Genomic DNA, 27,214 nt, shown 5'->3' on the forward strand with positions numbered 1-27,214 from the left:
TCCATTCTGTTTTACGAATTTACCTTGAATCTCAAACTCATAATTTCACAATTCGATATCAACGGTAAAGACATTGTTATTCTTTAGTTCATGTAAGACTGGCGGTAGATTATTAGACTGTCCCTCGTTTAATATCTAGGCGGAGGTAGTGGCTGCCATCTGTTGGAAATCAGAGTAACAAACACAATAATCTATCCACGAGCTGACCTCGTTGATCCGCGGGATGCCGTTTGATTGTTCCCGGACCGAGCTGACTCGTGGATACCCGAGGAACGTTTAACCAAGAAAATAACCATGACTTGTAACCACTGCTCTGGTCCCCAGACGATTTTCACAGGTAACGGCTAGTTGCCACGGCAACTGTTCATCACTGCATGACCGTGTGATCTAACATTACACCGCGGGTTGTCTCCGCTCAATTAAAAAATACTTCGCAGCGGCCGCTGCTCGTGTCGAACCGACATCGGAAAAAAATAACAAATATTCTAAGACCACAAACGGGCGAAATCTAGGCCATGTCATCGTCGTAGCGACCGCGGCTCGCACCGACGCCGGCACGCCAATTGTCGACCTTGCGATTGCGGGTAACCTTGATCCCTTGGTCAAGGTTTATTGAAACAATGGTATGCATAATTGCTTCGCGCACCTTGTGGTATGACTTGGCGTTGCTGAGCATGAGCTCGATGTCGTTGGTCATCTGCTCGACGTCGGTGTACTCCTGCAGCTTCAGCTTCTGCTGCATCCGCATGAAGTCCATCGGAGAACTGACGACGTCGTGGTAGTCCGGAGCATTCCTGCAAGCCATAGGTACGTAAATAGTTCAGTATGTGGTGTCCGGAGCATTCCTGCAAGCATAGGTACGAATTAGTTATGTGGGTAGTCCGGACATTCCTGCAAGATAGGTACGAATATAGTTATGTGGTAGTCCGAAGCATTCCTGTAAGCATAGGTACATATATAGTTATGTGGTAGTCCGAAGCATTCCTGTAAGCATAGGTACGTAAATAGTTCAGTATGTGGTAGTCCGGAGAATTCTGCAAGCATAGGTACGTTAATAGGTTATTGCGCGGTAGTCCGGAGCATTCCTGCAAGCATAGGTACGTATATAGTTATGTGGTAGTCCGGAGCATTCCTGCAAGCATAGGTACGTATATAGTTATGTGGTAGTCCGGAGCATTCATGCAACCATACATAAATATTTGCATGGATTTTAAAGACTTTCCACAAACCTAGAGGCAAAACCAGACCAAGAAACCTCACACTGACGATTTAATCTATGAGGGATACATCTCTTATACGGCATTACTGTGGTGATGTTGCAGAATTATAACTAGAAAGGGAAACTGAGGTTATGTAGCAGAACAACATAGCACATAGCAATTACCTACAATGTGGCGATGTTTCGTGTTCCTTTAAACAAACTCCTGTTAGTCTGTTACCCACACAGCAGTACAAAGACTAACCTGCGATTTGGAGCACGGATAAATGTCTCACAGATGATTCGTCCAGATTCATCCTTGTAGTTTCTGATGATGTCAAAGAGCTCTTGGCAGACATCATTCTGTAATTAAATTAAATTGAACTTGGGAATAGTTGTAATGGAGAACGTATCTAATAAGGGACTCAACTTTCATGCTGTGAATTGTCACAGTATCACATGTACATATATATACATTACACAACCATTAAATAACTGCAAGATGACAATGTGTTATCAGCATCAAAGCTAACTCCAGTATCAGGGGTAGAAACAAGACCCCCTAGTCCAACAGACTCCCTACCCTCAAAAAGAGCGAGTCCGCAGCAAAATGAGGGAGTCCGCAGTCTGAGGTTCAAAATCAAAGATATTAACAATAACGCATGTGCTTATTTTTAAGATTCATGCAGTTGCATGTCTGCCAAATTTTCTTTGGACATTAGCTGAAAAAATACAGTAATTCCGTGAGGCCGTGTTCCGGAACGAACTAGTTAGCATGGCAGAATTTTCAGGAAGTCACACGGACTCCTTGCATATATGTCAAATCAGGGAGTCCGACAGTAAATCAGGGAGTATTTGACTCCGGACTCACGTTAATTTCGCACCCTGCAGTATTATAGCCCTTGTTTGCCACAGGCACCACAATTCGCATGTGGCGAACAAGGGCTATAGTACTAGAGCTACACGCAAGCATACTTAGTAGAGAGAACATAAAATGCAATATATTTGGTCAAAATCTTCTTACTAGAAGTAGTTCAACTTAGTTATTGATTTGAAACTTACTGGATCTTGTTGGGGTACTCTTCTACGCTTGGTGGTGGAAGTGCCACTAGCATCAGATACATCATCACGGCCAAAACTTGCAACTGATCTTCTTCTTTTTGGCATTGTGCCACTCCTAAATTAAAACAAGTACACGATCAAGGTTCCAAAATTGGGCAGTCAGAAAACCCCACATTCCTAACTTGGCAAATCAGTACATTGCCATTGCCATTGGTATTACCAAGAGCTAATAATGACAAAGGAGTTTGACACGTATTTGGTACTGATTTCACTACATTTTGTCGTACGAGTTCGATGTGAATAAAAATAAAAATGTATACAAACATGAGCTTCTTTTGTTCACTGGTCCTTATTCTATCTTCCGGTAGTATTACAAACCGCGTAGCTTACTTCGTTTTGACATAATTCGTACTTTTGCACGACATGGTTTTCACGTTAGTTACCGTCGTGTGGCAATGCACAGCCCGAAATTCGCACACACAGCTGGTTGAAGGAGGCGCGCCAGGGCTTTTCGGCCGTAGCCTAGTCGAGTGCAGAAAATTCGCCTAGAAATTAAGTTACGTTGCACCAATGCTGGGTTTGAAAATTAAAACTATTTTACATTTAAACTAGTTAGAAGGCCTTGTTTTTATGGTTGAATCCCGCAGTTTTTTTTAAATAAACGCTGCGCTGGTAAAATATCTGAACTACTTCACCCGCGGAGGAATGATGTGTATGAATCGTTATGAGTAAACTGACGCTCCAGCCGATTGTTGCTTTTCGCACGTGTTTTGCATTAATTGCATAGCAACCGTTAGCTCTAGCCCGCGTACAGTTGCCGCTGGCGCTGCCTGAGGCAATCCCTGCCATGCCCTCCTTTAAGTAGCTGTGTGTGCGAATTTCGGGCTTTGCATCGCCACACGACGGTAACTAACGTGAAAACCATGTCGTGCAAAAGTACGAATTATGTCAAAACGAAGTAAGCTACGCGGTTTGTAGTACTACCGGAAGATAGAATAAGGACCAGTGAACAAAAGAAGCTCATGTTTGTATACATTTGTATTTTTATTCATATCTAACTGACAAAATGTAGTGAAAAACTGAAATCAGTACCAAATACGTGTCAAACTCCTTTGTTATTATTAGCTCCTGGTATTACTATTAGTACCAAAACCATCAAATGTCTTACTTAAGCCATAACTATAATAGTAACTATAACACAAGTCTAATTAGGATGATCCATCATGAAACATTATCATTGTGACTCGGACTCTACAGTAACTGTAGGCCTACTGTAAGCCAACAGGCAACAGGAACAGCAACACAGAACAGTCACCAAGTGTCGAGTAGAATGAGCGAGTATGTAACAGAAAGGAACCCAACCGAATGACAGCAACACGCATTAACTGTATACCGCTATATATAGCAAATTTTATCAAGTTACATTTAATATAAAAAGGTCTAACCGCAATAACTACATACATATGACGCTCGAATAATGGATTGTTGTTCACAAACATGGAGCCATTTTGGTGATTCTTGTCATTCTTGTTCGCAACGCTTCCGCTAGAGGTCGGGAGCGCTGGAAGAGAGCAATGGATCGGCAAATTTCCGGTGAATCCGCATCGTCCTCATTCGAGCATCGAGCTTAGCAGACGTAGACGGTTGGCAAAGTTTCTACTAGGCTGTACAATTTTGAAGGATCTCTAGGATAAACATAATATGAAGACGAGAGGTGGGCTTCTTTGCGTACTATTGTGATTCAATTATAATTTGTACAAACAGTGATTACGTCATCGTACCTAGGGCCTAAAAATAAAATTTCTCCTTTTTCACAAAATATAGTTATAACTATATACCGGTACCTAAATAATTCTGTTCACTTTTTGTGGTTAAATTGCTGCATTATGATTATAGTTTATACTTCTTATTTTACTATAATATTGTTCGATGTGAACATACACTCGTGACTCATACCGACATATGTAACATAGTCATAGCAAGCAATGCATTGCATGCAAGCAATGTAAATGTCAGGAACACAAAAAGTCACAATATCAAATCGTCCAGGTTTTTTGATTTTTAACTAGTTGAGAAACAATCTTATCAGGTATGAGGTAAGAATTTGAGGATAATTTTAGTCCCGTTAGTGAATAGTTCTTACTTTTAATGTAAAAAATGACAAAAAAAATTTTACAAATTTTACCATAGAAATTCGTGACGCCTAGTCAATTGAAACACAAAGCATCCCTATGCTATACTATAGTATATATAATATAGCTCCAAGAAACGGTCTTGCTAGGGTTAGAAGACCCCTGGGCCCAAGGATAGAGAACATGGGTCCCAATAAAACCAACGCAGTGGCTAGAGTTACGGTAGCCGTCAGTCGTTGAAGCCCCTTTTTGGCATTAGGTTTAGGGTTATGGTTATGGTTAGGGTTAGGGTTAGGGTTCTAGCTCATCTAAACTCTCAAATCGTGAATTTATTTCCCAAGGCGTTATTTCGAAATCTGGTGCCACCGCCGCCATCTTTGTCTCGTTAAGTATGAAAGCGAATGGACTCCCGTAGCCTCGAGACATTAAGATACGGCTACCGTAGCCACTGCCTAAAACCAATGTGCCTAACCCTAACCCTAATTCTAACCCTAACCCTAATCCTAACCCTAATCCTAACCATAACCCTAACCATAACCCTAACCTATTATATTGATATAATATTATATTTATATTGATGTAAATGACATTGGTTTTATTGGGACCCATGATGATGTTCTCTATCCTTGAACCATTGGGCATTATATTTATATTGATGTAAATGACATTGGTTTTATTGGGACCCATGTTCTCTATCCTTGAACCGACCCCTGTATAGACAATCGGTCGCACAGCCTGGTCGGGCTACCATGGCATGAGTATATTACATACTCAGTGTTTGTGTACCTAGTACAGGCCTTGAAATTCAGAGGAAATCCGGTAATCCGTAGGGTAAATTACCCTACGGATTTGTTAGAGATTTCATGAGGAAACCTGTAGAAAATCCATACGGGTTACTTAAAAATAACTTGACGTTTACAGCATTTCAATCATCTATCTCACAAATCTGTACAATAAAACGCTGAGCTCCCAACGCTAAAATAGTAATGTTTAACTTTAAGGTATTTTATTCAGGACGGTTTGTCCTGCATGCAATTTTTTCTTTCATAGTAAAATTTAGCCTACCCTGTACGAATTACTAAGATTTTGAGCGGATTTGCTCATTTGTGAAGGAACAAATCCGTACGGATTAGTCCTCAAACTGGGGAAATTCGAGCCCTGCTAGTATAATCAATAATTGATTTTCAGGTGCAAAGAAGCGCAAATCAGGAACGGAGCAAGAGACTGAGTCATCCAAAGAAATGTTTGTAAAAACTTACTGTTTATATACTTTAGTTATTTATTTAAGCGCTGTCAAGTGCTGCTACTCCAGTTACTGAGTTAGCACACAGCACTGTTCTTGCCAGGGCCATGCAACTTGCAATGGCCAATGCCATCATAAGAAATTGAATTACACAAAGTCACAGAATGTCGGAGATGTTTAGCAAGCAAGTGTTGCTCGAGTTTATTTCACAGAGTATCAAGCACTTTTCCACACATACCGTCATACGTTTACTCTTACAGATCAAATCAGAAAAAAGCTGTAGTTGAGTCTCAGCCACCATCATTAACGAAAGAACTGATGTTGAACTTGACATGTTCACAGGTATGTACTGTATATGATCGCGTAATAACCGCAAATTTGGCCTCAGATTACAACCCTGTATTTGCTCTGCGGTTTATAAGTGCGCCATACCGTGAGGGGAAATATTTGTTCATCGATTGTTGCTGAGCCTTGTCACTCACGGGGGCGATAATGGGTGAATCTAACGTTCATTAAATAAATGCATAAATCGTGTTTGCCTAAATGTGTTGATAATGTAGTATTAACTATGATTGAAATATTTTTGAATTTGTATAAGGACTCTTCAAACATGTCATGATGTGCTCATAATCTGCTTACGAATCTGTATAAAAGAGAAACAAAACTATGCGTGCGGTTTATACCTGAACTAGACGCAATACTTGGTTACCCGATTCAAATTGAGGTGCGGCTTATAGGCGCCCGCGGTTATTACGCGATCATATACGGTAGTTCATATATATATATATATATATATTGAAAGTAGAGACAATCTAACTTGTTGTATCCATGTACATTTATGCTTTGAAATTGTGGCAAGCAGTAAAATAGTTGTTGTCTAATCCTTTGATATAGATAGTACCACAATGCCCAACTTCTTTGTCATAAATATAATGTGGAACTGTTAGCCATACCATAGAAGTACCTAAGATGAATATTACAAGTTTCAGCTAACTTGGTTCACACTTGTCGATTTTTGTTTGTTTTATGTCCAGGCTGCAGCCAAGTTTGTGCCAAAGTTTGGTAAGAAGAAAAAGTTTTTATCTCCAGTGAACTCAAATGATTCACAGGTAATCTAATATTAATTCTATATAATATAGATATAATTACAGTTACTTATAAATGTATAGCTTGAAATGGAACCAATTCGTGTATGTGTATAAGTTGCTCAGAAAACATGAATGTTTGTTGAGAAAGTTTGTTTCACTCCACAGAGTCATGCTGTGTGCAGTACGTAATTAAAACTTGCATAATTGTATATGAAATTGCATTGTCTGTGAATTATTGCAACTACAGCTATGCACAGGTAGCTGAAGAAGAAAACATTATACCAACAACCAACACAGAACAGAAGAACAGTGCATGCCCAGAGCCTGCAAAGGATAAACTGAGTTGCCATGGAAACACACACATGGACACAAGCTACTTTGCCTGCATGGAAACTATTGCCACGAACGAGAACAGGTGTGATCTGCAGAAGAAATGTGAAGCTCGTGAGGAGACAGAGGTCACAGAGAAGGCAGAGGTCACCAAGAAGACAGAGGTCACCGAGAAGACGCAGGTCACCGAGAACACAGAGGTCACCGAGAAGACAGAGGTCACAGAGAAGACAGCGATCACCAAGAAGACAGCGATCGCCAAGGAGACAGAGATCGAGGAGGCAAGCACAACCACTGATAATAACAGTAATGTAAAAACTACTGATCTACGCGAGAAGTCTATCGAAGCAAGCTGCACATCCTCACAGGTCTCAGCCGCGGTAAAACTGCCAGTTGTCTCGCACATGGAATGTATGTCTACGATTACTGAGGCTGAGCTTACACCTGCCACGCACGAGATTTCTACGCCTCATATTACTGATGCTGTGCCAGTGGCAGTTGTCTCACAGCGAACCGCTCTGTCTCACGTTCCTGAGAGTGAGCCTACAGTTATTTTATGCAGAGGCTTTATGTCTCGAATTCCCACGACTGAGGCTTCACTCCTCTCATGTGGAGAATCAATGTCTCAGGTTCACGAGACAGAGTTGTCAGTTGTCCCACTGAAAGACTCACTTCCTCAGATTGCTGAGACTGAGCCTCCAGTTGTCTCACACAGAGACTCCGGATCTCTGATTACCGAGCCCGAGTTGCCACACCTCTCATGCAGAGGATCCATGTCTCAGATTCCTGAGACCGAGTTGCGATTTGTTTTGCACGAAGACTCGCTGTCTCAGGCTCCTCAGTTACTCACCAGTTTCCATGAGCCTTCATACTCCCCTCTACCAAGCCCTCATGATATAACACCAATAGATGAACCCAGTGATGAAGGAATGGCAAGAATAGAAGGAAACGGGTTTGCTCTCAGTGATGAACATGACAAGAAACCGTCCACCATAAAATGCATTCCTTCCACGAACTCTGAGCCCCCTACACCTATCTCAAGTATGTAAACTATACAGTGAAATGTAAAAGTGACAAAATCCTCATTATAGTAACGGAAGGTATTTATTATTAATATATTTATTGATTAACACTCCTGCAATTGCTCACCTCATTCCCGATGCAAATTGATTTATGTAAAACACCTGTAGTGAATAACAAATGTTTTTGTTTTTTATTTGCCCCTGAAAACTTGAATAATAATATTATGAATCTCCTAAATAATAGTTGCATCAATTGTGTAAAGTATATGGACTATAAAAAATTTATCAAATGGTTTGCTTGAGACAGGCACCCCTATAACAGGTGCGGTAAGCATTGAGGATCCAAAAGCCAGGCTGGCAGTTGGCACTATTTACACCCAGCCAGTTTCTGAAAACCCCAAGCAAGAGGTGAACAAATTTATTTTACATGGAAAAAGATTATTCACATTTTATTCACATATATATTTAAACTATGTCGATTTTAAATTGTCATCTTGTTAATGCGTAAGAGAGATGTTTTTTTCAAATTCACGTAATAGCAAGAGCCTACTGATATAAATGGGATCTTAGTAAACCTATTACCTAGAATGATATAGCAGAAAATAAGTAACAGAATAATTGTAGGATTGTCATCCTGATCAAGCTTCAGGCTGTTTTGTTCTCTGTTTAGATAAATTTGAGAGAAGGGGTTAAAGAGCAGAGCAAAGAAGAGGAGCCAGAGGAGATGGAGTATAATGACCAAGAGAAAGAGAAGACTTCTATTACAGAAGAAGAATTTGCAGACGTGTCAGATTCCCAGCTGTGGGAGGCAGTTCAGGATTACATTGAACATGATAGCACCAGGTGTAAAATCAACCTGCACACATACTTATGATTACAACGGTGCATTGCCCGGAGACACCTGATTTCTAATAAGACAAAAATACTGTCAAGCAAATACGTTGTATAGTATAGTACCATACTATACTTTACTAGTATACTACTACTACTACTTTACTAGTTTACTAGTACATTACTATAGTAGTAAATATGTAGAATAGTACCTATGTAGTTAGGTTCATATGAAAATATTTGCGCAAGATGATTTTCATGCGATGTTCCACATAGTTTCATTATATGATCTTCCTCCATAGCATTCCACTTTATATTGCAGGCTAGAGGATGGCTCTCCATCTAAGAAGAAGAGTATGTTACATGTAACCTTTACTGGTTCCAGTGATGCGGGTATTTATATCATTCCACCTCATTCCTTTCTTCATTGTATATATATAGATGTTTGTGATTTAGCAATTATTCAGTCAGGTGTATGATAACATGTTTCCATATTCAGACTTCAGGCACTACAAGATACAGAAAACAGTGTCAAAGATTTAACTTACTCTAAGCTGTCATGTAGCAATATTTTGAGTAGACATGTTACAACAGGAGTAAATTGATGAAAATACGAATGTTTTCCCCAGTTACATCCACATATGCAGCAGCAGGAGCAAGTGGGTGGTCTGAGACACCCGGTCCTGCTGTTATCCACAGCCAGATGCCATGTGAGACACTGGTGTCTACGGTTCCCCAGGTTGCAGTTGATCAGGGGAGCTCACAGCTACACACAATCATCAACGAACTTCACAGCATAAAGTAAGCTCATGCAAACTGAGTATGTCGTGCAAGTAAACGAAACTAGATCGAATAAGTTATTGATAACCTATGAAGTAATCGCGATCAATTAATTTATATCTAGGGTTATTCAAATAGGTAAGCTTCATAGGCATATATGTAACAGTTATTTTCAACGAGGTTTCTCAGATTTTTTGTAAAACTTCACATGGGAGTGATATGACAAAAATTATCTTTTATTTTTGACCGTTTTTTTATAAAGTTAATAATTAATCGTTTTAAAATGAATTAACCAAAAGGCAATGTTTACATGCAGTCAGATGGTGACACAGTTGAGAGGAGAGCTTGCAGCCTTCAGGAAAGCTCGTCGTGCCACGTTTCCCCCTGCTGTGCAGAGCGTGCATTCAGCCGACAGGAACATGGCTCCACCTAGAGGGCAGCAAAGCAACTATACGTTCCACACTATGCGGTAGCTAGCTACTGCTTAACATCGTGACCAGATAATTGAAGCCATGATTAAAAGCAACACTATAATCTAATGGCAACAGTTGTAGACGTAAGCGTACTTACACCAGCTGCCACGGTTTTAACTGGCGGCGACAGACTAGCCTATTGCAGCTGAAGTGGTTTGTAACTTGGGTTATTTGTTATTTGAAATAGTTGTTTATTTCTCATATGAATATATTATCTAGGGTAAGTTTGATCAAATAGGTAATAAAAATTATGACAGAACAACAATTAATTTCAATTTTTCATACTCATGCTCCAAACACTGGCACGATCTATACAGCTTTGAAATCACCTTGGTCACTGGCAGTTTTACGACAAAAATATTCAAATATGAACATGATTTAGCATGTAGGTAAAGTGTAGTTATTTGATTTTTATTGATTTACTGCAAAAATAACTACATGTTAGCGGAAAGGCACGAGCGTAACTTTGTAATATCAACGTACAAATAATAACTGGAAAATAAAGTCTGAAGATATTAAAGTGAATATACAACTATTTGGTATTAACACAAATCGCCAAAATGAGTCTAATAACGGTTTTACTAACTTCAACACTAAATTTTCTACGTATAATCACACGGTATGAAGTTGAAGATCGAGCCTCTCCACAACACTGAACTGTGCGACCTGCTAATACAGTAAATATCACAGGGAACCCCTAGCAAACTTTACATGTTCTTCGGTGGCCCCGGCACGGATGCCACGACCGAGTTGGATGGCCTCGCAGTGGCAATCGCGCGTCCCCTGCCAGGCTTCGCCTTTCTCTTGGGCATTTTGGCGACGGCCCTGAACGCGGGCGCGCGGGTTTTCCCTAAGCCTCTCAGCTGGCCCTCTATGGCCTTGATGATGTCGACGTTGTCGGGGATGTGGACGAAGCGCACCTGCTTGCCCTGCACGTAGAAATACTCGAAGAGGCGCGTCTCGCCGCGCGCCGTCGTGAAGGTCACGTCGCCCATCTGCACGTTCATGAAGCCGTCGACGTTGACGATGCGCCCCCTGGCGGAACTCTCGTTGCGCAGCTCGACCGTCGTCACCCTGGTGGTGAGCGCCTGCAGCAGGCACAGGAGCGAGTTTGTCGATTTCGCCTGCTCCCGCAGACTCGGTCCCACGCTGAACGCCATGATTACTCGCGAGCTATGCGTGATCTCCGCTAGGGATCAGCTATGCGTGGATCGGTTACGGCGGAATTATTGTTTTCTCACAGCTTCGAATATCTTGATGTTTTTCGCTGGGTCGTGTAACACTTCGTGCACGATGTAGTCAACGCGAAGCATGTTCAGGAACCTGACGTCTCTGTCGTAGCGAATTTTGCAAGCGAGAAGGACGACGGAATCGTCGGACGTGAGACGGTTTATCGTCGCCAGCAGCGCGTCAAACGAATCTTCGATGTAGACGATATCCGCTCCCAGGACAACGTCGTACTTCGCGAACTGTTCGAGGTCCTTCCCCCAATCTAATCCCCTGACGGAGACGTTCTGCAGATACTCCGTCTGCTCCAAGTTCGAGTCGACGTTGTGCCGGAGCGATGGCAGGACTAGTTCTCTGTCTGTGATGGTGACTTTTCCTCCTGTAAAATGGGCGAGAAATTAATTGACAGGGGTGTCCTTATAATATCTTGCATACCAGCTATATTAATATTAAATCGATAAACCACCAATTTTTTAACACACTGCGCCATACAGGAACTGAAGTGGTTGATCTGTACAATCACAGTACAGCTGTTAATGCCTATTATCATTAAAATATGTACATTTCATGAGATATACATATGTTCTCATTATAACACATTTATATATCCTTTGAGCGAAAGTGCCAAGCACCCATTTACTCTCACCAAGCAAGGCAGCAACGATACCAACAAGTCCAGTTCCGGCTCCCAGTTCTATCACGTTCTTGTTTCTGACCAACTCCTGCAGGTTTTGTAGGTATTCACTCAGAACAATGGCCTGCATGGAGTGATAAAGATAAACAACATACTGACATAACTTGAGTTGGAAACATGTACTACACTGTTTGAGATATTTCTGCATTATATGCAATATTTATTTTTATAGATTGACGTTATCGCAGCTTTTATACAAACAAGTAGCAGCTCTCTCATACAGGCGTGGGAAGATAAGAGATATGCAAGAATCACGGATGCGTTACTGTATGGTACCCAGCATAAATTGCCCATACGCAGCCCTCGGCTGTGGCAGAGCAAATAGCATGAATGTGAACGTGTTAAATATTATAAAAACATGCGAGATACGCAGAGTTACAATTAACGATTGCGTTATTAATAAGGCTGTGGCTACGCGACCGGTTCCAGACGAGGAGCCGCTAGGCTATACGCGTCCGGACATCCATCTCACCATAGATATACACATGCGTTGTGTATATCTATGATCTGACAAAGTGGTCTTGCGACACCTACACGCATGATTGCGCAACGGGACGCTCTGCTGATTGCCGAGTGTGCGTGAGAGAGAGGGAGAGAGAGAGAGAGAGAATTTCACCGCACGCCCGTCCGCGCTGTGTTGCGTGCACAAACAACATGAATGAGAATGAGTAGAGACTCTCTTATTCATGTTGTTTGTGCACGCAGCACAGCGCGGGTGGGCGTGCGGTGTACTTGTGTGTTGCAGATGAGCATTTGACTGGCATTTACAGGTGATTATAGGCGAAATAGAGTAGAGAAACATTAAGACTGGTACATTTCGTGTTTATTTACCTTTTTTTATTGAGACGTTCCAAATTAAGTGCCTGTGTCCGCACGTACAGCACACACGCGGCCATTGACTATTATAACAACATATATTGTTGTTATGTTGTTGTTATAATAGTCAATGACCGCGTGTGTGCTGTACGTGCGGGCTTATTCTTGCTGCCAGGCAGCCAGTGGCTAGGTGCACTCCGGATACACAGGCACTTGAAGCGTTTCAACTGTAAACACACGCCGCCGCCATTGCGCGCACACTGACGCATAAATATATAGTTATGTGTCAGTGTGCGCGCAATGGCGGCGGCGTGTGTTTACAGTTGAAACGCTTCAAGTGCCTGTGTCCGGATAGGCACTCCGGATGTTAGCTTTTACTTACGCTGATAGGGTCTATGTCCCCCAGGGTACTGCCGGAACGTACCCTGGTAACTATCTAGCTGATATGGTTAGAGTTATTGTTAGGGTTAGGGTTAGAGTTAGGGTTTAATAGGGAGTAGGCGTAGGCGACTCCCTAGACTCGTTAGTGGAGTAGGCGAGGTACGGTCCGACATATTAGATAGTAGTATTTAGTACCAGGGTACGTTCTGGTATACCGGACCGTACCCAGGGTACGTTCCGGCAGTACCCTATCAGTATCAGTATCAGTATCAGCTTTACTTACTGCTTCCCAAACAACTGCAGCTACGCCATAATTGTTCCAATCTTGTGACAATACGATATCGCGTCCCGCAAATTTCAAATTCTGAGTTTTTTCGTGGAATTGCTTAACTAAACTGACGGGTTCGTAAAGAACAACAGCGCTTGTAGTTGTAGTTGTTGGCAATGTTGCGGCGCGCCGTTGCTGAGCCGCCGACTTTTCGCCTTCCGTGACAACACTGCCGTAGATGTCGTAGATATCAGCGTCGACGTTAACCTCACGACGTTAACATGGCATGGGCGAGACTTCCATACAAAACACAAGTTTACAAAGGTAATGCGTAATCAAAAGTAATAATAAACATAAACAAGGGCGCTGCATTCGAAAACACGACCTGCTATAAATTTTACATCAAAACATAGATGATCAAACCAACTTGGAAAGAAAATCAGTTTATGCTCGACAGCGCCACCTCACGGATACAATAGCTTATAAAAACCGTATAGCTTATACTTTTAATAAAATACTTCACTATTATATATTATTAGTGAAATCTTATAGAGTCTCTAGTTTAAATATCAACAATCAAGCCGAGATAGTAACGTTGCTTATATGTAGTCATATATGTTCCATGTCAATTATTTGTGTAACCATGGGCAATGAAAATAGCTACCATGTATCTGATAAGAAAAATCCCAACCACATTAGATTGGAGATTATTTCATGTGTGCATTTTACCGTTAAGACTAGAAGAGTAGTTGTAGACAGACAGAGTAAATGAAGTGTGTACAGATAACCAATGAGGTAGAAAAGATTAGGTATAAATAGAGTAATCATATAGGGAAAGAAACACATCATCCTGTGGTTTTTGGTAGTGTGTGCTTACAAAGCAACATGTGTCGTTACAATCTCATGATCTTTTGATGAAATCACCGAATACCCCACAACACACGTTTGTCACAACTTACCAACAGCATGGTACAACTGCAGTTTGGGTGCAGTATGATATACCCATTCGTTTTTTTGAGCTTGTTTTATCCCCTCCCCCTATGTCTTTTTGATGTGTAGAGAAATTTTCAGGTCTTTATAGGAATTCTGGATGGATTGGACACCCTATGGCTATTGGACATACATTATGTACGACAGAGCTAAAGCCAATCAAAGCTCCATGCATCTAGGAAAGATGAGCCAGAAATCAGATATAGCTATAGGCTTATACCTTTAAGTTTTGCTTTCAAACATCATTCATATGCAACATATATCAAGAGGTTCAAACAAAGAAAAAACACATTGAGAGTCAATACACATACACAACAACAAAATCTCAGATTTATGGGATGAATATATTAAAATAAAAGTTACTGCATGTACTTTGACAACACTATAACCAATAAATAATTTCACGTTATAACAGATATTTGTTCTTACAGACATTTGTAATACAATAGATGATGCGTGGTGATAGTTTGTGATGTTAATGTTTGACATGTGTCAACCACTCATTAATAATTCTCACAGTAATTGCATGTGTTACTGTTATATCAGGGTATATATAGGTTTATTCGTCAATCATTTCTGGACAGGCTCACGAGCACCCCAATATAAATTCAAAAACATGTTAAGATAGCATAATTGCAATGATGGTCAAGTGAATCTATCATCAGCAATCTCGTAGCCTGTCTTCATAAACAAGGAGCCAACCAACCTCTAAACAATCTTCTGTTTAGCAGCATTCTACCCTGGCGTCCCCTCTAGAGCTTATACAGCACATCTTTAATCGCTCTAGCCAGGAGTGAGCATCGTCTCATCTGCCTCCCCCTCTCAGCTGAGCACCTGCTCGATATCTAGGGTGAGGTCCACCTTGGTCATCACTGTGGGCTGCGACTTGTGGGTGCCTCCCCCGCGCAGGCCGGCGACGAACGTGTGAGGGCAGGGCACGCTGGTCGCAGCATCCTCCTTCGTCTGAGACGCGCCATCTCTGTCGAAGTCGGGGGAAAAAGACTCGTAAGTTATGTGCTTTCGCGGCGACCACGTGCCTTCTCTGCCGGGCACGTTGAATCAAATAGATCATCGAGTCAGCAACCACTAAGTATGGCTTCTTTAAACGAATGGTATTTCTCTAGAGATAATTGGGATGGTGTCACAAAGGTAGCAGTTATAGCCGTGCACAATACGATTATGCCACAGTTATTAGTGGCGGATGCCTTTTATTGGCGGACACGAGGAACCATGAAGTTTATAGCCAGGGGTCGAAATAAGCGATGGTCTGATGGTCCGGGGCCATCAAATAATCAGGAGGACCATTAGATTTTCAAAGTCAATGGTCCGACGAACCACTGAATATTTTGAACTGCTTGACTGAAGGAATGTTAACTGTATTAAATGAATGAATGTGCTTCTAAGAAATATTTGAGACATATACTATATATATATTCCGGTTTAATGGGTTCTAGGTATAAGTAAATTCTACTGAAACAACTTTATTAACCAATATACTATTAAAGTGAATAAACAATTACCGTATCATTTGATACATTCATTGTAGGTGAATAATTAAACCATTTTATCACCATGTAAACCTCTTTCTTACACTTGCACGCCGCATTACTTTTAGAGAACAACTTAAAATTTAGGAGGACCATCTAAAATTTAAGAGTACCATCTAAATTTCAAACTACATGGTCCTGTGGACCATCTCTTTTTTTCTCCTTATTTCTACCCCTGATAGCAGTCTCATCTTTTGTAATTAAGCTCCCAGCATTTATGCTTTAATGAGTCATCATATGCAGGTGTGATTGTGATGATAGAAGTCATGGTATGAGTCTTTGTCATATGATCATCTATCCCGAATGCAAAAAGATAGCCTTTTACTTCTTTCAGATGACCTTGTTCACATTAATATCTAGTGCTATTTACTGACAACTTCACGGTTTGTACAGTATCTCTGGACTAAGATGTAATCGAATTCAATGACTGAGAATAAAATCACCTGGGCAAGTAAACCTGGGTTGCATTGTCACGTTTCATGTGGCTGAGCACCGTCTGTGTCGAATGTGTAACCTTGGTCCTCAGGTTTGCCTAAATAACATCAAAAAAGTTCTGTAGTTATCACCGATTGACTTGGCAATTTATATAGGCATCTGTTGCATATGGTCATGTTGTCATGTCTGCCCTTGAGACACAAAGGCGATTGGAAGCAAAAAAATGCAATAGAAATTTATGAAGATTAACGATTAATGTCAAAAAGCAATTAGGTGAGTCAGATCATGTGCAGTGCTCTTGCATAATCAGATTTATATAGCTGTTTAATGATAGATAAGCAAGAGAATGACTCATACATATACCCAGCTGACACTGGTTCTAGACCTTGGTGAAGCTTTATAAATACGTCACCACAAAGCACATGGATTAAATTGTCAGTAGTTTTGCATCAGTAGGAGAGCATATCCCACATCACTCTGTCAGCATGCCGCTCATGTGACTATATCATATAACGTTGTAAGCCGTGTACCAGTTTCATTGCTTTACGCCTCAGCTCCCACTCGTTCCACTGGTAGAGAGGGTCAGTGTATGCTTCCTGGATGTGCGTGTCCGTCTGCGTGCCACCGTCAGACCTGGCGACCGGTTTGTTAATGGAGGGCGACCTGACCTGGTCACCGACGTGAAAATCTCTACACCTTATAGTCATTGCTTCCCTCATCTCCATCACCACGAAATTCTCATTGAATTTGAATTTGAATTTTTTGAAATTTTGAATTTTGAATTTAAATTTGAATTTGAAATTGAATTCTCATTGAATTGCGAAGATTCCTTTGAATTTCAACCATATGCCCTTTATATACACTTTATGATATACTTGCAATATATTGTTATTTTAGCTAACATGCAAAACGTTAGATATAACAATAACCAGACAACACGTATATATCCATTCACAGACATTCTGCACAGACACATGCACAGACATTCTGCATTCATTTCACACACATTCTGCACATGCATTCACAGGAGCGATTATTGCATTTATTCAAGCACTACTAATCACACTATTTTGTATAGCTCGATCTGTCAGCACTAGCTGCCATTACTGCTGCGAGTGATATAATTCATTATACTGTCATATTTATGTGTATTAGGATATTTTACCTGCATTCTAGGTGTGATTGTTGCAAACTGGCTATGAAGCTCCAGCAACTGTATCAACTCTGGATGCTTCCTAGCCAAGTCTCCAACATGTGTAATGTACCTATACGACAAAAAGGAAGTCAAAGGTGATAGGCATACAATCGCATATATATGGATATTGCATATAGGTATAATGAGACAATCTGTCAACCAAGACTGGATCTACAGGCACAAATCTAGCAGACGTGTAATGGTAAGGTGAAAACTAGGACGAAAGGGTGAGACTTACATTGGAGGATCCTGTGAGAATTCGTAAGCTGCCTCTTTAGAACAAAACGTGTAGAAGTTGTTGTTGTAGTTTAGAACACCTATGTCAGGGTTTCCAGGCAGTAGCAAACCCTCGAATTTCACCAAAGCCCAACCGCAGTAGCCCTAAACAATTCAACAAAAAGTCACAAAAAGACAACAGTGCATGCATATTATCAGGAGTTTAATAATATAGACCCATGTATTATTTCACTTCATATCGTATCGTTAAACCATTTTAAAATGAGTCAAAGGTGGTTTTTTTCGCAGAAGGTTAGACAATCCAATGCAACACATAAATTGTAAAAATAAACTAGCATATAATAATTGATATGGTGGTGCATATGCCACCTTATGAAATCTAGGTATGCACATGATGGCCCACGGTGACCAAATCCTGAAATTGTGATGCTATAACCAGTTTTATTTTGAAACAGCAGTTTGCTTGCGAGCAGAGTGAGTCGTCACAAAGCGTTACCTTGTACTGAATGTCAAATTGTTCGAAGTTGTTAACGGAGTTGGGAAAGACGAAATCCATGGTGGGAAAGTCATGAGGGACGACCTTTCCCTTAGATAAAGCCAGCTTCCTCCTCTCCTCATTGCTATGCACAACCTCCCCTTCCAACACCCGCGAAATGTCTTCTTGTGGTATCAGGTCCTCGTGACACTGAAATATTATATTATAATCAATGTCATTATTATCATAACTATATGTTATCAGTAATGTCACTGGCATGTCAGACTGCCTGTGGTTGTAATTGACAACCATGTCATATACTGCTGATTTCGTTTTGAACTGTCTAACATTTTTATCATAAAGTATATTTCCTATATTGGTAATTTTATGAACAATGTGAATTTCAACAAGTTAACACTTTATTTTGTAAAGACATGATAATGTAATTCATATTCTGTTTGTGCACTCTAAATTTCTCATACCATTAATATACAATAAATACACATACTCTCTATTTATTTCTCCCCATCTGCCCAACTTCACTCGCCTCGATAAACTGCAACAGATTTTGGTAGATGTTTGTGAGCACTCCCATGACGACCATCTCATTCTGAAAGCCTGTCCAAGCTTGTGACAGCTCTATAAACAACGGCTGAAAAATAGTGCGATTATGAAATGTATGCAACAAAACTGACAATGTAGAAACGAAATACTGCCAACGTGAACACACGTAAGGTCACTGAATCGCACCTGTTCACCTAGTGTTAGACATTATTTCTGTATCGCTACTGAATAATCAAAAGAACCCAAAGAGGCTAAACATGTGATGCAACATGGACTGGGTGACTTTATTGTGTATCTGGATAAATATCGTATTTAATCTGTAAACACATGCAATATTTTACGATGCAGTGTCAAAGTCACCGCAGAATTTTCTAGGGATGAAGTTGAAGTAACATCTGCCCACTCACGTAAACAGCAGCAGTGGGCACGGCCGATCGACCCTGCACGGTATTGTGCAACTGCTGGATGGCGTTAGAGTAATGCTGCAGCAATTTGTCCACCTGCTCCTTGCTGGTGACCATGTCTTCCTATTAAGTCACCATGCAGACTCTTATTTTAAAACAGTTCAATTAAAAAGAAGACACATCCATAACAATAAAGATCGACTCACATACTTTACAAGTATATATATATATGTGCTGTGCAAACTGCCAAATCACAGCATCTGGACAATACATCAAAAGAAAATAAAGACAACTGTATTTGTGAAGTGAAGGCTTCGATCGTTTATGTGGGGGCATAAATTAATCCAGTCTGCTATCTACATCACAAGTGTACGTGTAAACCTCGGTTGCTATACCTGAGTGCAAGTGATGAATGCTTCGTATTGTCTTGCATTGTACATGGCTGCAGTGAGGAGATTGCAATCGACTGTGTCACAACCATTTATCGGATTCTCGCTTTGGCATTTCTCCAAAATAGCTACATGATGTGACAAAGAATGAGAAATACAGGAAAAGCATGTATGCACAAGGACGTGTGGAAATGTTTGTAACACCTTAAATATATAATCTATTTTGTGCATGGATTGTAAATTAAAAAAAAATCTCTTGCAAGCATAATATGACCCACCTATAATTAAATACAAATCTGGGCTTTCCTCACGATTTTAAGCTCTGCTGAAGAATAACTTGAGACTTAATTATTATCTACCTGTACCTAAAACCCTGCACGCTAATGGATTGCAACTTATTTTTACGCTATTTCTGAAATCAGGTTGTGGTTTATATTACAGTAATAACATGCGTTATAATAAGAATGTGGATTTTTTCTTTTCTGAACTTCCTTTCCCTTCCAGTCTTATCGCGTTGCTATGTTACATCATTAAATAATTAATATATGTCTGCCAATGCATGTGAATTAATAATTACACTTGCATTAAGAGAGATTAAGAAATTACATACTTCTTTTCACAAAATAATTTTACATAGAAACACTTTATATGTTAGAAATCAATAAGAAATTGTGATTCACGTTACAGAATTTGTCACCGCAAGCGTTTCGCCCGGTGCGCATCACTTCCGTAACATTAGGTAGGAACTATTAACTAACTCACCCGTATAGCAGTTGGCTTTCTCGACCACATGCTTCCGGCTCTCCTCTATGCTCTGCAGAGTGGCCGATATCGCTTCCTTCAGTATGGTTGGTACTGCGAAAAATAACGACAAATTTTTAAATAACCAGTGGCTTTACAGACATACACCCGCTGCATTGTAATGTATATATACAATATTAAAGTCTAACCATCCCATCCGAACAGTACCTAGGGCTAAATGTAAATATTGATATGCTTGTTGTTATTAAACAATTACAGAAAATTCACACGTACACATCCGATTGTTGTTATAAAAGGATTGCAAAAGTTCACGGCAGGTGCAACGAGTGAGTAAGTACTAAGTAAGGCATATTTGTAGCAGGTTAAGCATGTTTTTGCGCTGATTATTTTGTTAACAGGCAAGTATTATCAAACTAAGGGAAAAGCAAGAAACTAAACCGTGTACTTTGCACTGAATGATGACCTCACATGTAAAACTATTGTTAGTCTATTAAATGTTAAGATACTGATAACTACACCTACAATCATCTATCCCGAAACCGCCCTTGCCACAGTCCCTGTTGAAAAGACGTATTCCTGTCACTATTCTTGTGAACTCTTGCAGCTGTGTCTCCTTATCACGTTTCTTCAAAGCTAGGAATGTTCCTAGCTCATTCTGAGGAAATATGCTCTGCAATGCAGCTATAACAAGAGAAGAGCAGGAACAAAGTTATAACTTCAATTTTCTTTTGAAATACCAATTGTACAACATGGCACAATAAGCAAGACAAACTATTCAGAAACATACAAGTAATATCCGATTTTTTTAAAAGAAGTCTTATAGCAGAGCTCTACATATCGTACATCACTCAGTGAAAGGATGTCCACAGGCAAGGATTTCATTATACCAAATAATTAATGTTTGCCCGCACGCAGGCATGCATGCGTGCGCACACACCAACATACACTACACACACAGCACACCCATGCGCGCACACACACGCACGCACGCACGCACGCACGCACGCACAGTGTAAACCCAGCTTTAAGTGACAAGACAGGTCTACAGCTGTTTGAACCCAAAAAAGACCCAAAGCGAAAAAGTTCTCACCATGAACGCCACTAAGGTTTCAGATACAGATTCTCCATGTTTGCTACAGGTCTCCACGATTTCTCTTATAATGTTTTTAATCACACTTTCTGCTTGAGATTGCTGAGACATCTTCAAGTTTAACAACAACTTCGAACTTCAGTGACAGTCAGTGTGAATGAGCCTTGGCTTTTTTTTAGTTTTAACCTTTAATTTTGTTCTGCGTCCGTTTTGCGCGTAGACTAAAAATAAGCGACAGTACGTTATACGTGACAAAATACTATTTTGCCATTAACTACACATGTGATCAATTAGACGTGAGCGCATAAATACTGAAGATAAACGCGAATTGGTGTGCCTGAAGTGAAGCTGATCAACAACAACATGTAAATTATAAATAAACTGCTGCCATGTTTAAACGCCAGTAGCGTTGCGTGGAGACTAAGATCGTGCTGCCACCTAGCGAGGTGAAACAAAACAGAAATAGTAAACCGTAACAAAAAAGTGAAGGCGTATCGGAGCTCCCAATAAAATTTAAGATACGGACATTTGTACACGACAATAAGAGAGTGTTACTACGTAAGGTCAACTTGAAATGCCAGTGTAATTATAATACACAATCGTTTGGGGTTTTACATACACACATGCGCGCACGCACGCACGCACGCACGCACGCACACACACACACACACAAACACATGCAAAAATAGACGTCAAAGAAAACATGGAAGACGCGCCGACCTGTGGCCTCTCTGACGATGGTGATTTCGGTGGGACTTCCGAGGCCGGAGCGAAGCAGGATGCACGACACGACCTTCCTGTAGAGCAGCTCTAGCTCGTCGCGGTTACGCGCCCGGCTGTCCGTCACCTCGCGTACGATCGGTTGCAGACGCAGCTCAAACGCCACGATGTGTTCCTCAAGCAGTTCGCCTGCGATGACACGGATGCAGATAGAATCAAGAATTAAATCAGATAGACGTGGCTACGAGACGTGAGCGGCAAATGATTTGGCAATGTGTGGTTAATTGCAGGCACCTAGGTTGGAATTAGGGTGGATTATCGATGGATGAAATTGACGTAAGAATCATAGTAAAATACTCGCTTCTCGTCGTATAGTTAAGATCGTGGTAGACTTGCATCTTCACCGTGTCCAATGCCGGCGATTTTTTGTCGAGCAGCTTTGATACGCAAACTTTAATCAGCGTTAAAACATCCTCTTTGGATAGGGTTTTCTCTAGACCAAAGTGATTCTCTGGGTCAATAATGGTGGCCTTTACCTACAGTAAGGAAACCAATTTCAAGCACATTTTCCTGACTTGTACAAGCTGTTACCCATTGTGAACTGTTGGTAAGTTGATGAGTCACAATGATTATTTACCAATTATATATAGGTCTATAATCAAAATAATGTCCAATATCGACTACTATCTAAAACACTAATATCTCACATTAATGATCGAAGTATTCTGTTTCAAACAAAATGTTCATAACGCAAAATTACTTAATGTGAATAATGTTTTCCAGTTGATTTTTTATTTCACAATAAGAAAAGCACCACTACAGAAAATTTTGCTCAATCCTAGTTTGGGACCCTGGTATATAGTTTGCATATCTGCTAAACTAATCCAGAGTGCTAAACTAGGAGTTTACCGAAAAATTTAAAGGGCAAAAGAAGTAGGTTTCTAAGTAATCATGATGTGGTCTCTCATAACACAAACACAACTCTGAGTGCTAGTTAACATACACAACACATCATTTACAAATTCTGTATGGATGAATTTTCATAATCGGAGTTTCCGTGCCGCGAAGTTAATACGTACAGTACTAGTATATACAATTCATTTTAAGTGTAACGTGCACACCACGCGACCTGGTATAGCGTACTAAAATAAGATATGTCAAATTCCAACTCAACAACACAAGACTAAGTCACAGTAACTTAAGTAAAGCTGGGTTTTCACTAACGATTTTGAGTTGCCGAATTGCCGAATTGTACGAACTTGGCAATTTGGCAGCTGACAGTCGGCAGTGTAAACGCAAAAATCAGACGTCCGACTGATCGATAGCAGCGAGTTGGAAGATTAGAACATGTATGTTCTAATTTTCCCAACTCGGAGTAGGCGAGTTGGACGTTTTTTTTGCCAAGTGGCCAACCCGGGGGGTGGGGGGGCACTCACCTCACATTACGGTATGTATATGTGCAACTGCAAAGTCAAAAATGGGGGCTCTGGAACTAACTCATACCTGAAAATGGGGGTCTCTGGAACTAATGTTTGTTGAATGTGGGATGCTCTGGAACCGGCTATGTTCGAAAATGGGGGTCGAAAACAAGAACAGCAGCAGCAGCTGACCATCCATCAGCTGACCATCCATCAAGAGCTCATAATAGAGACTATCTATCTATATATAGAGATTCTCTATTAAGAGCTTTTGCCATCCATCCCAGGGTTCTCCCCAGGATGAAATTGAAAAGAATACAGGGAGGGGAGGAGGAGACGAGGGGAATGGAGGGGAGAGGGAGGGAAGGGAAACTAGGGGGTCCTGGGCCTGTCGAATCACTGGCAGCAAGCAACAGTCCGCACCTGCAGCTACAACACCACGCATCTATTGACTATCATACAACAACATATATATAGTTATATATAACTACTATTACCAACAGTACTACTATATAACACACTATAACACTATGACCACAACTAGGATATCACGTTACTATTTTTTTTAAATTGGGCGGAAATAATTTAAACGTGCGCAACGATGAAACGGGGGATTTTCCGCAAACAGGGGCGGGCCGTCGCGCGCTTTGCGCTAACTAGGGAGAAGCCTGCATCCCATGCCATTATGCATCGTGCATGCATATGCCTCACGCCCGCTCAAGCGTAATCTGAAATACGATCACCTGGAACAAATAATGTAAAAACTAGGGTCTCCGGAACGGAAAAAATGTAAATCTGGCATGGTAACTCAACTTGCGATGCTCCATAACAAGAATAAATTCAAATATTATAAAAATGCGATGCTGAACGGCAGTTTAGGGTTGAAACGGAGTCTCTCCGCCGCGCAGCAGTACCTACCATGGCAATAAAACATGAGTGCCCCCGGGTGGCCAATCAGAGAACAGCAATCAGGGCTATATGTCGTCCCTCACCATAAGGCGAGGAGGCACGTTTTGCTTAGGCGCCAATGCGGCGGCATGACTATCACAGCAAAAAATGCGTATACCACACGTCTGCCCACGCGACGGGAACACCAGGTGCAGCGGTCAAGTGTTAGATAGGAGACGACGGGTCCAGAGACAGTATGGACTTAGTATGTATGTTATACGGACATGCTCTCTTATCCCTTGACTTGAGCTGGTCAAGTGTGACACGTGCCGGCTCGGGTCGACTCTAAGAGCTTAAACTATATAGCGAGGGTTGACTAGAACGACAGAAAACGACAACTTCCGCATAACAATGCGTCCCGTTGGGGTAAACTGCCAGGCTTAAAGTGACAAGACAGGTTCTACAGCTGTTTGAACCAAAAAGACCCAAAGCGAAAAGTCTTTCACATGAACGCCACTAAGGTTCAGATACAGATTCTCCATGTTTGCTCCAGGTCTCCACGATTTCTCTTATAATCTTTTAATACACACTTTCTGCTTGCGATTGCGAGACAGTCTTCAGTTTAACACCAACTTCGAACTCAGCTGACAGTCAGTGTGAATGAGCCTTGCTTTTCTTTAGTTTTAACTTTTAGAGTGTTGTTCTGCTGCCGTTTGTGCCGTAGACTACAATATAGCGACAGTACGCGGTACGTTAACGTACAAAATACTATTTGCAATAACTACACAGTGATCACATTTAGAACGTGATCACATAAAGTCGTGAAGATAAACGCGAATTGTTTGTGCCTAAATGAAGCTGATCAAACAACAACGACTTAAATTAAAATAAACGCTGCCATGTTAAACGCCAGTAGCGTTGCGTTGACACTAAGCCACTCGTGCTGCCACCTAGCGAGCGAAACAAAACAGAAATAGTAAACCGTAAGCAAACAATGCCGCAAGCGCACAGCGCTCATCTACACTTCTACTGCGGGACTCGTGGAGTGGTGGATTCCTATAAACCTGTTCTAGTCCCAAATGTGTTCACATACACTGCGGAAACAGTGGACAGCCACAGGAGTAATCAGGAACCTTCCAAGAATATCGTGTCGGATCGTTAGACCAGTTGTCCACAGATGGCGCGTACGTTTAAGTGTCTTCAGATTAACAGATGAACTCCCATCATACCATAGCAGCAGCATATCCACCCAAGATGGCGCACGATTCGGCATTTTTAACCGACTTTTCTCTGATCAAAATTTGCCCACCATTAAAAGAACGGAAGGTAACTGACGTTCTTCAGCTTATTATGACCACAATACACTCAGCCTCATGCACTCGATATTTTGCTTAACACTAATTGCTAGCGTATGCGTAAAATCGATTCTTCGCACGAGCTGAATTCGATAAATTATCCGGAGAAGTGAACTAAAATGCCGACTTGTTGAGGTTTATAACAAATTAGAAGCTATCCGCTGCGCGCAATGATCCATAGAGACGGACAGTTTTCCAAAATCCTGCGTGCCCGACGGAGAGGGCTTGCGAGACAATCTAAATTCGAATTTTGATCTCGTGAAGAACCTGCGAGACCGCGGCTCAAGTTATTGGGACTCGCAGCACCAAAAATTGACATACTACCGTTCACATAAGCTAACTAATACCAGATAACTAACAGATATCCTGTAGAGGTTTGCATACGTATCACATACGCGCGCCGCAGGTAATCAATACATTCCAACCCCTATCGGGGCACGATGATTTGAAACCGTCCTTCTAATATTGCCGCCACGATAGCTTCCTAATATGTCTAAACACACTCCAACAAGTCGCCATTTTTTCGGTAAATTATCGAATTCACTCCTGCAAGAAAGATTTACAGCACATACGCTAGCAAATAATTTAACAAATATCATGCCATGAAGGGAAGTGATTAAGTGGTCAATAAAGCTGAGGACCGTATACACTTCCTTCTTTATTGGTGGACACTTTTCGATGAAGCAAAAATCGTAAAAAGCCGGAATCGGGTGGCCGCACTCCTGTGTTATTCCTCGCTCTTGATGCATCCGTAGTAGCCAACAATAAATTTGCAAGACAGAATAGTAAGCACTCATCCATTAGCCTCCGCAAGCCTACAGGCTCAAATGCAATAGAAGCTGCCATGCACCTGTAACCCCACTCATTAAGCAGCAAAACCTGCACCCAACACACATGCACCGGCAGCAGCCACTGGCATGCATACGTAGCATGTAACATGCTGCACAGTACAGAAATGACACTAGAAATTATACATTAAGGAACATATATACACCATTCTTTAACCAAATCTTACTTTGTGAAATTCACGTGTGCATTGTACCTCGATACATCCAGCACTGTATAGATCTACCTAGCAAACCCGCAGTCAAATCTTTCAAGCAGACTGTCAACAAATCAAGTTACCCATCCTCTTAGGGTCAAAAGGTCTATCCAACACTTACTCTTCGCATGTCAGCAGAGGCAGCATTCATTTCCTTC

General features: G+C 41.1%; 5 protein-coding genes across 7 annotated transcripts in view; 1 reads left to right on the forward strand and 4 right to left on the reverse strand.

Annotated features, from left to right (window-relative positions):
* LOC106810909 (protein polybromo-1-like) overlaps positions 1-3,811 on the reverse strand; it is a gene marked incomplete at its 3' end in the record, with an annotated part of 31,342 nt that extends 27,531 nt beyond the window's left edge. Inside the window, 4 exon segments of the mRNA XM_014814382.1 lie at positions 647-794; positions 1,464-1,561; positions 2,261-2,375; positions 3,722-3,811. Of these exon segments, the coding sequence (XP_014669868.1) occupies positions 647-794; positions 1,464-1,561; positions 2,261-2,375; positions 3,722-3,759 (399 nt within the window).
* Positions 3,812-3,900: 89 nt separating this feature from the next.
* LOC106810910 lies at positions 3,901-10,679 on the forward strand. Of its 3 annotated transcripts, XM_014814383.1 has the most exons (10): positions 3,901-3,974; positions 5,581-5,635; positions 5,896-5,977; positions 6,670-6,744; positions 6,981-8,094; positions 8,383-8,483; positions 8,746-8,918; positions 9,229-9,299; positions 9,536-9,707; positions 10,003-10,679. In XM_014814383.1, the coding sequence occupies exons 1-10, from the start codon at positions 3,962-3,964 to the stop codon at positions 10,157-10,159; spliced, it is 2,013 nt and encodes a 670-aa protein (XP_014669869.1). In that variant the 5' UTR covers positions 3,901-3,961; the 3' UTR covers positions 10,160-10,679. The 3 variants fall into 3 exon arrangements, with proteins under 3 accessions (XP_014669869.1, XP_014669870.1, XP_014669871.1); XM_014814384.1 differs by lacking the exons at positions 3,901-3,974; positions 5,581-5,635 and adding an exon at positions 4,316-4,356; XM_014814385.1 differs by lacking the exons at positions 3,901-3,974; positions 5,581-5,635; positions 5,896-5,977 and having other exon boundaries at positions 6,677-6,744; positions 6,971-8,094.
* Positions 10,550-11,338, reverse strand: LOC106810912 (U7 snRNA-associated Sm-like protein LSm10). The gene has a single exon (XM_014814386.1). It carries the CDS (start codon positions 11,317-11,319, stop codon positions 10,867-10,869), a length of 453 nt encoding a protein of 150 aa, XP_014669872.1. The 5' UTR covers positions 11,320-11,338; the 3' UTR covers positions 10,550-10,866.
* A 23-nt stretch (positions 11,339-11,361) lies between these two features.
* LOC106810900 (protein N-lysine methyltransferase METTL21A-like) lies at positions 11,362-14,513 on the reverse strand. Its single transcript, XM_014814371.1, has 4 exons — positions 14,505-14,513; positions 13,561-13,812; positions 12,033-12,144; positions 11,362-11,765 (listed from the first exon to the last, which is right to left on the reverse strand). Exons 1-4 carry the CDS (start codon positions 14,511-14,513, stop codon positions 11,386-11,388), a joined length of 753 nt encoding a protein of 250 aa, XP_014669857.1. The 3' UTR covers positions 11,362-11,385.
* A 347-nt stretch (positions 14,514-14,860) lies between these two features.
* LOC106810902 (UPF0704 protein C6orf165 homolog) overlaps positions 14,861-27,214 on the reverse strand; it is a 15,081-nt gene continuing 2,727 nt past the window's right edge. The window contains exons 2-14 of the mRNA XM_014814372.1: positions 22,715-22,889; positions 22,354-22,542; positions 21,066-21,224; positions 20,544-20,636; positions 19,788-19,909; positions 19,396-19,515; positions 18,972-19,076; positions 18,446-18,634; positions 17,951-18,093; positions 17,683-17,782; positions 17,048-17,185; positions 16,526-16,614; positions 14,861-15,514 (exon numbers count right to left, since the gene is read on the reverse strand). Of these exons, the coding sequence (XP_014669858.1) occupies positions 15,358-15,514; positions 16,526-16,614; positions 17,048-17,185; positions 17,683-17,782; positions 17,951-18,093; positions 18,446-18,634; positions 18,972-19,076; positions 19,396-19,515; positions 19,788-19,909; positions 20,544-20,636; positions 21,066-21,224; positions 22,354-22,542; positions 22,715-22,889 (1,779 nt within the window). The 3' untranslated portion in view covers positions 14,861-15,357. The remainder of the gene's footprint in view (positions 15,515-16,525; positions 16,615-17,047; positions 17,186-17,682; positions 17,783-17,950; positions 18,094-18,445; positions 18,635-18,971; positions 19,077-19,395; positions 19,516-19,787; positions 19,910-20,543; positions 20,637-21,065; positions 21,225-22,353; positions 22,543-22,714; positions 22,890-27,214) is intronic.

Source organism: Priapulus caudatus, unplaced genomic scaffold (genome assembly GCF_000485595.1).
Source record: "Priapulus caudatus unplaced genomic scaffold, Priapulus_caudatus-5.0.1 Scaffold485, whole genome shotgun sequence".
Classification (NCBI taxonomy): Eukaryota; Metazoa; Priapulida; class Priapulimorpha; order Priapulimorphida; family Priapulidae; genus Priapulus; species Priapulus caudatus.

Excerpts from the sequence above, each read along its gene's own strand:
- LOC106810910 (XM_014814383.1), top strand. Across the intron at positions 6,745-6,980 it reads TGAACTCAAATGATTCACAG|GTAGCTGAAGAAGAAAACAT; the intron begins GTAATCTAATAT and ends AGCTATGCACAG. Across the intron at positions 9,708-10,002 it reads AACGAACTTCACAGCATAAA|TCAGATGGTGACACAGTTGA; the intron begins GTAAGCTCATGC and ends GTTTACATGCAG.
- LOC106810912 (XM_014814386.1), bottom strand. The coding sequence starts at position 11,319 with ATGGCGTTCAGCGTGGGACCGAGTCTGCGGGAGCAGGCGAAATCGACA.
- LOC106810900 (XM_014814371.1), bottom strand. Across the intron at positions 12,145-13,560 it reads CTGCAGTTGTTTGGGAAGCA|GCCATTGTTCTGAGTGAATA; the intron begins GTAAGTAAAGCT and ends CACTCCATGCAG. Across the intron at positions 11,766-12,032 it reads TATCGTTGCTGCCTTGCTTG|GAGGAAAAGTCACCATCACA; the intron begins GTGAGAGTAAAT and ends CCCATTTTACAG.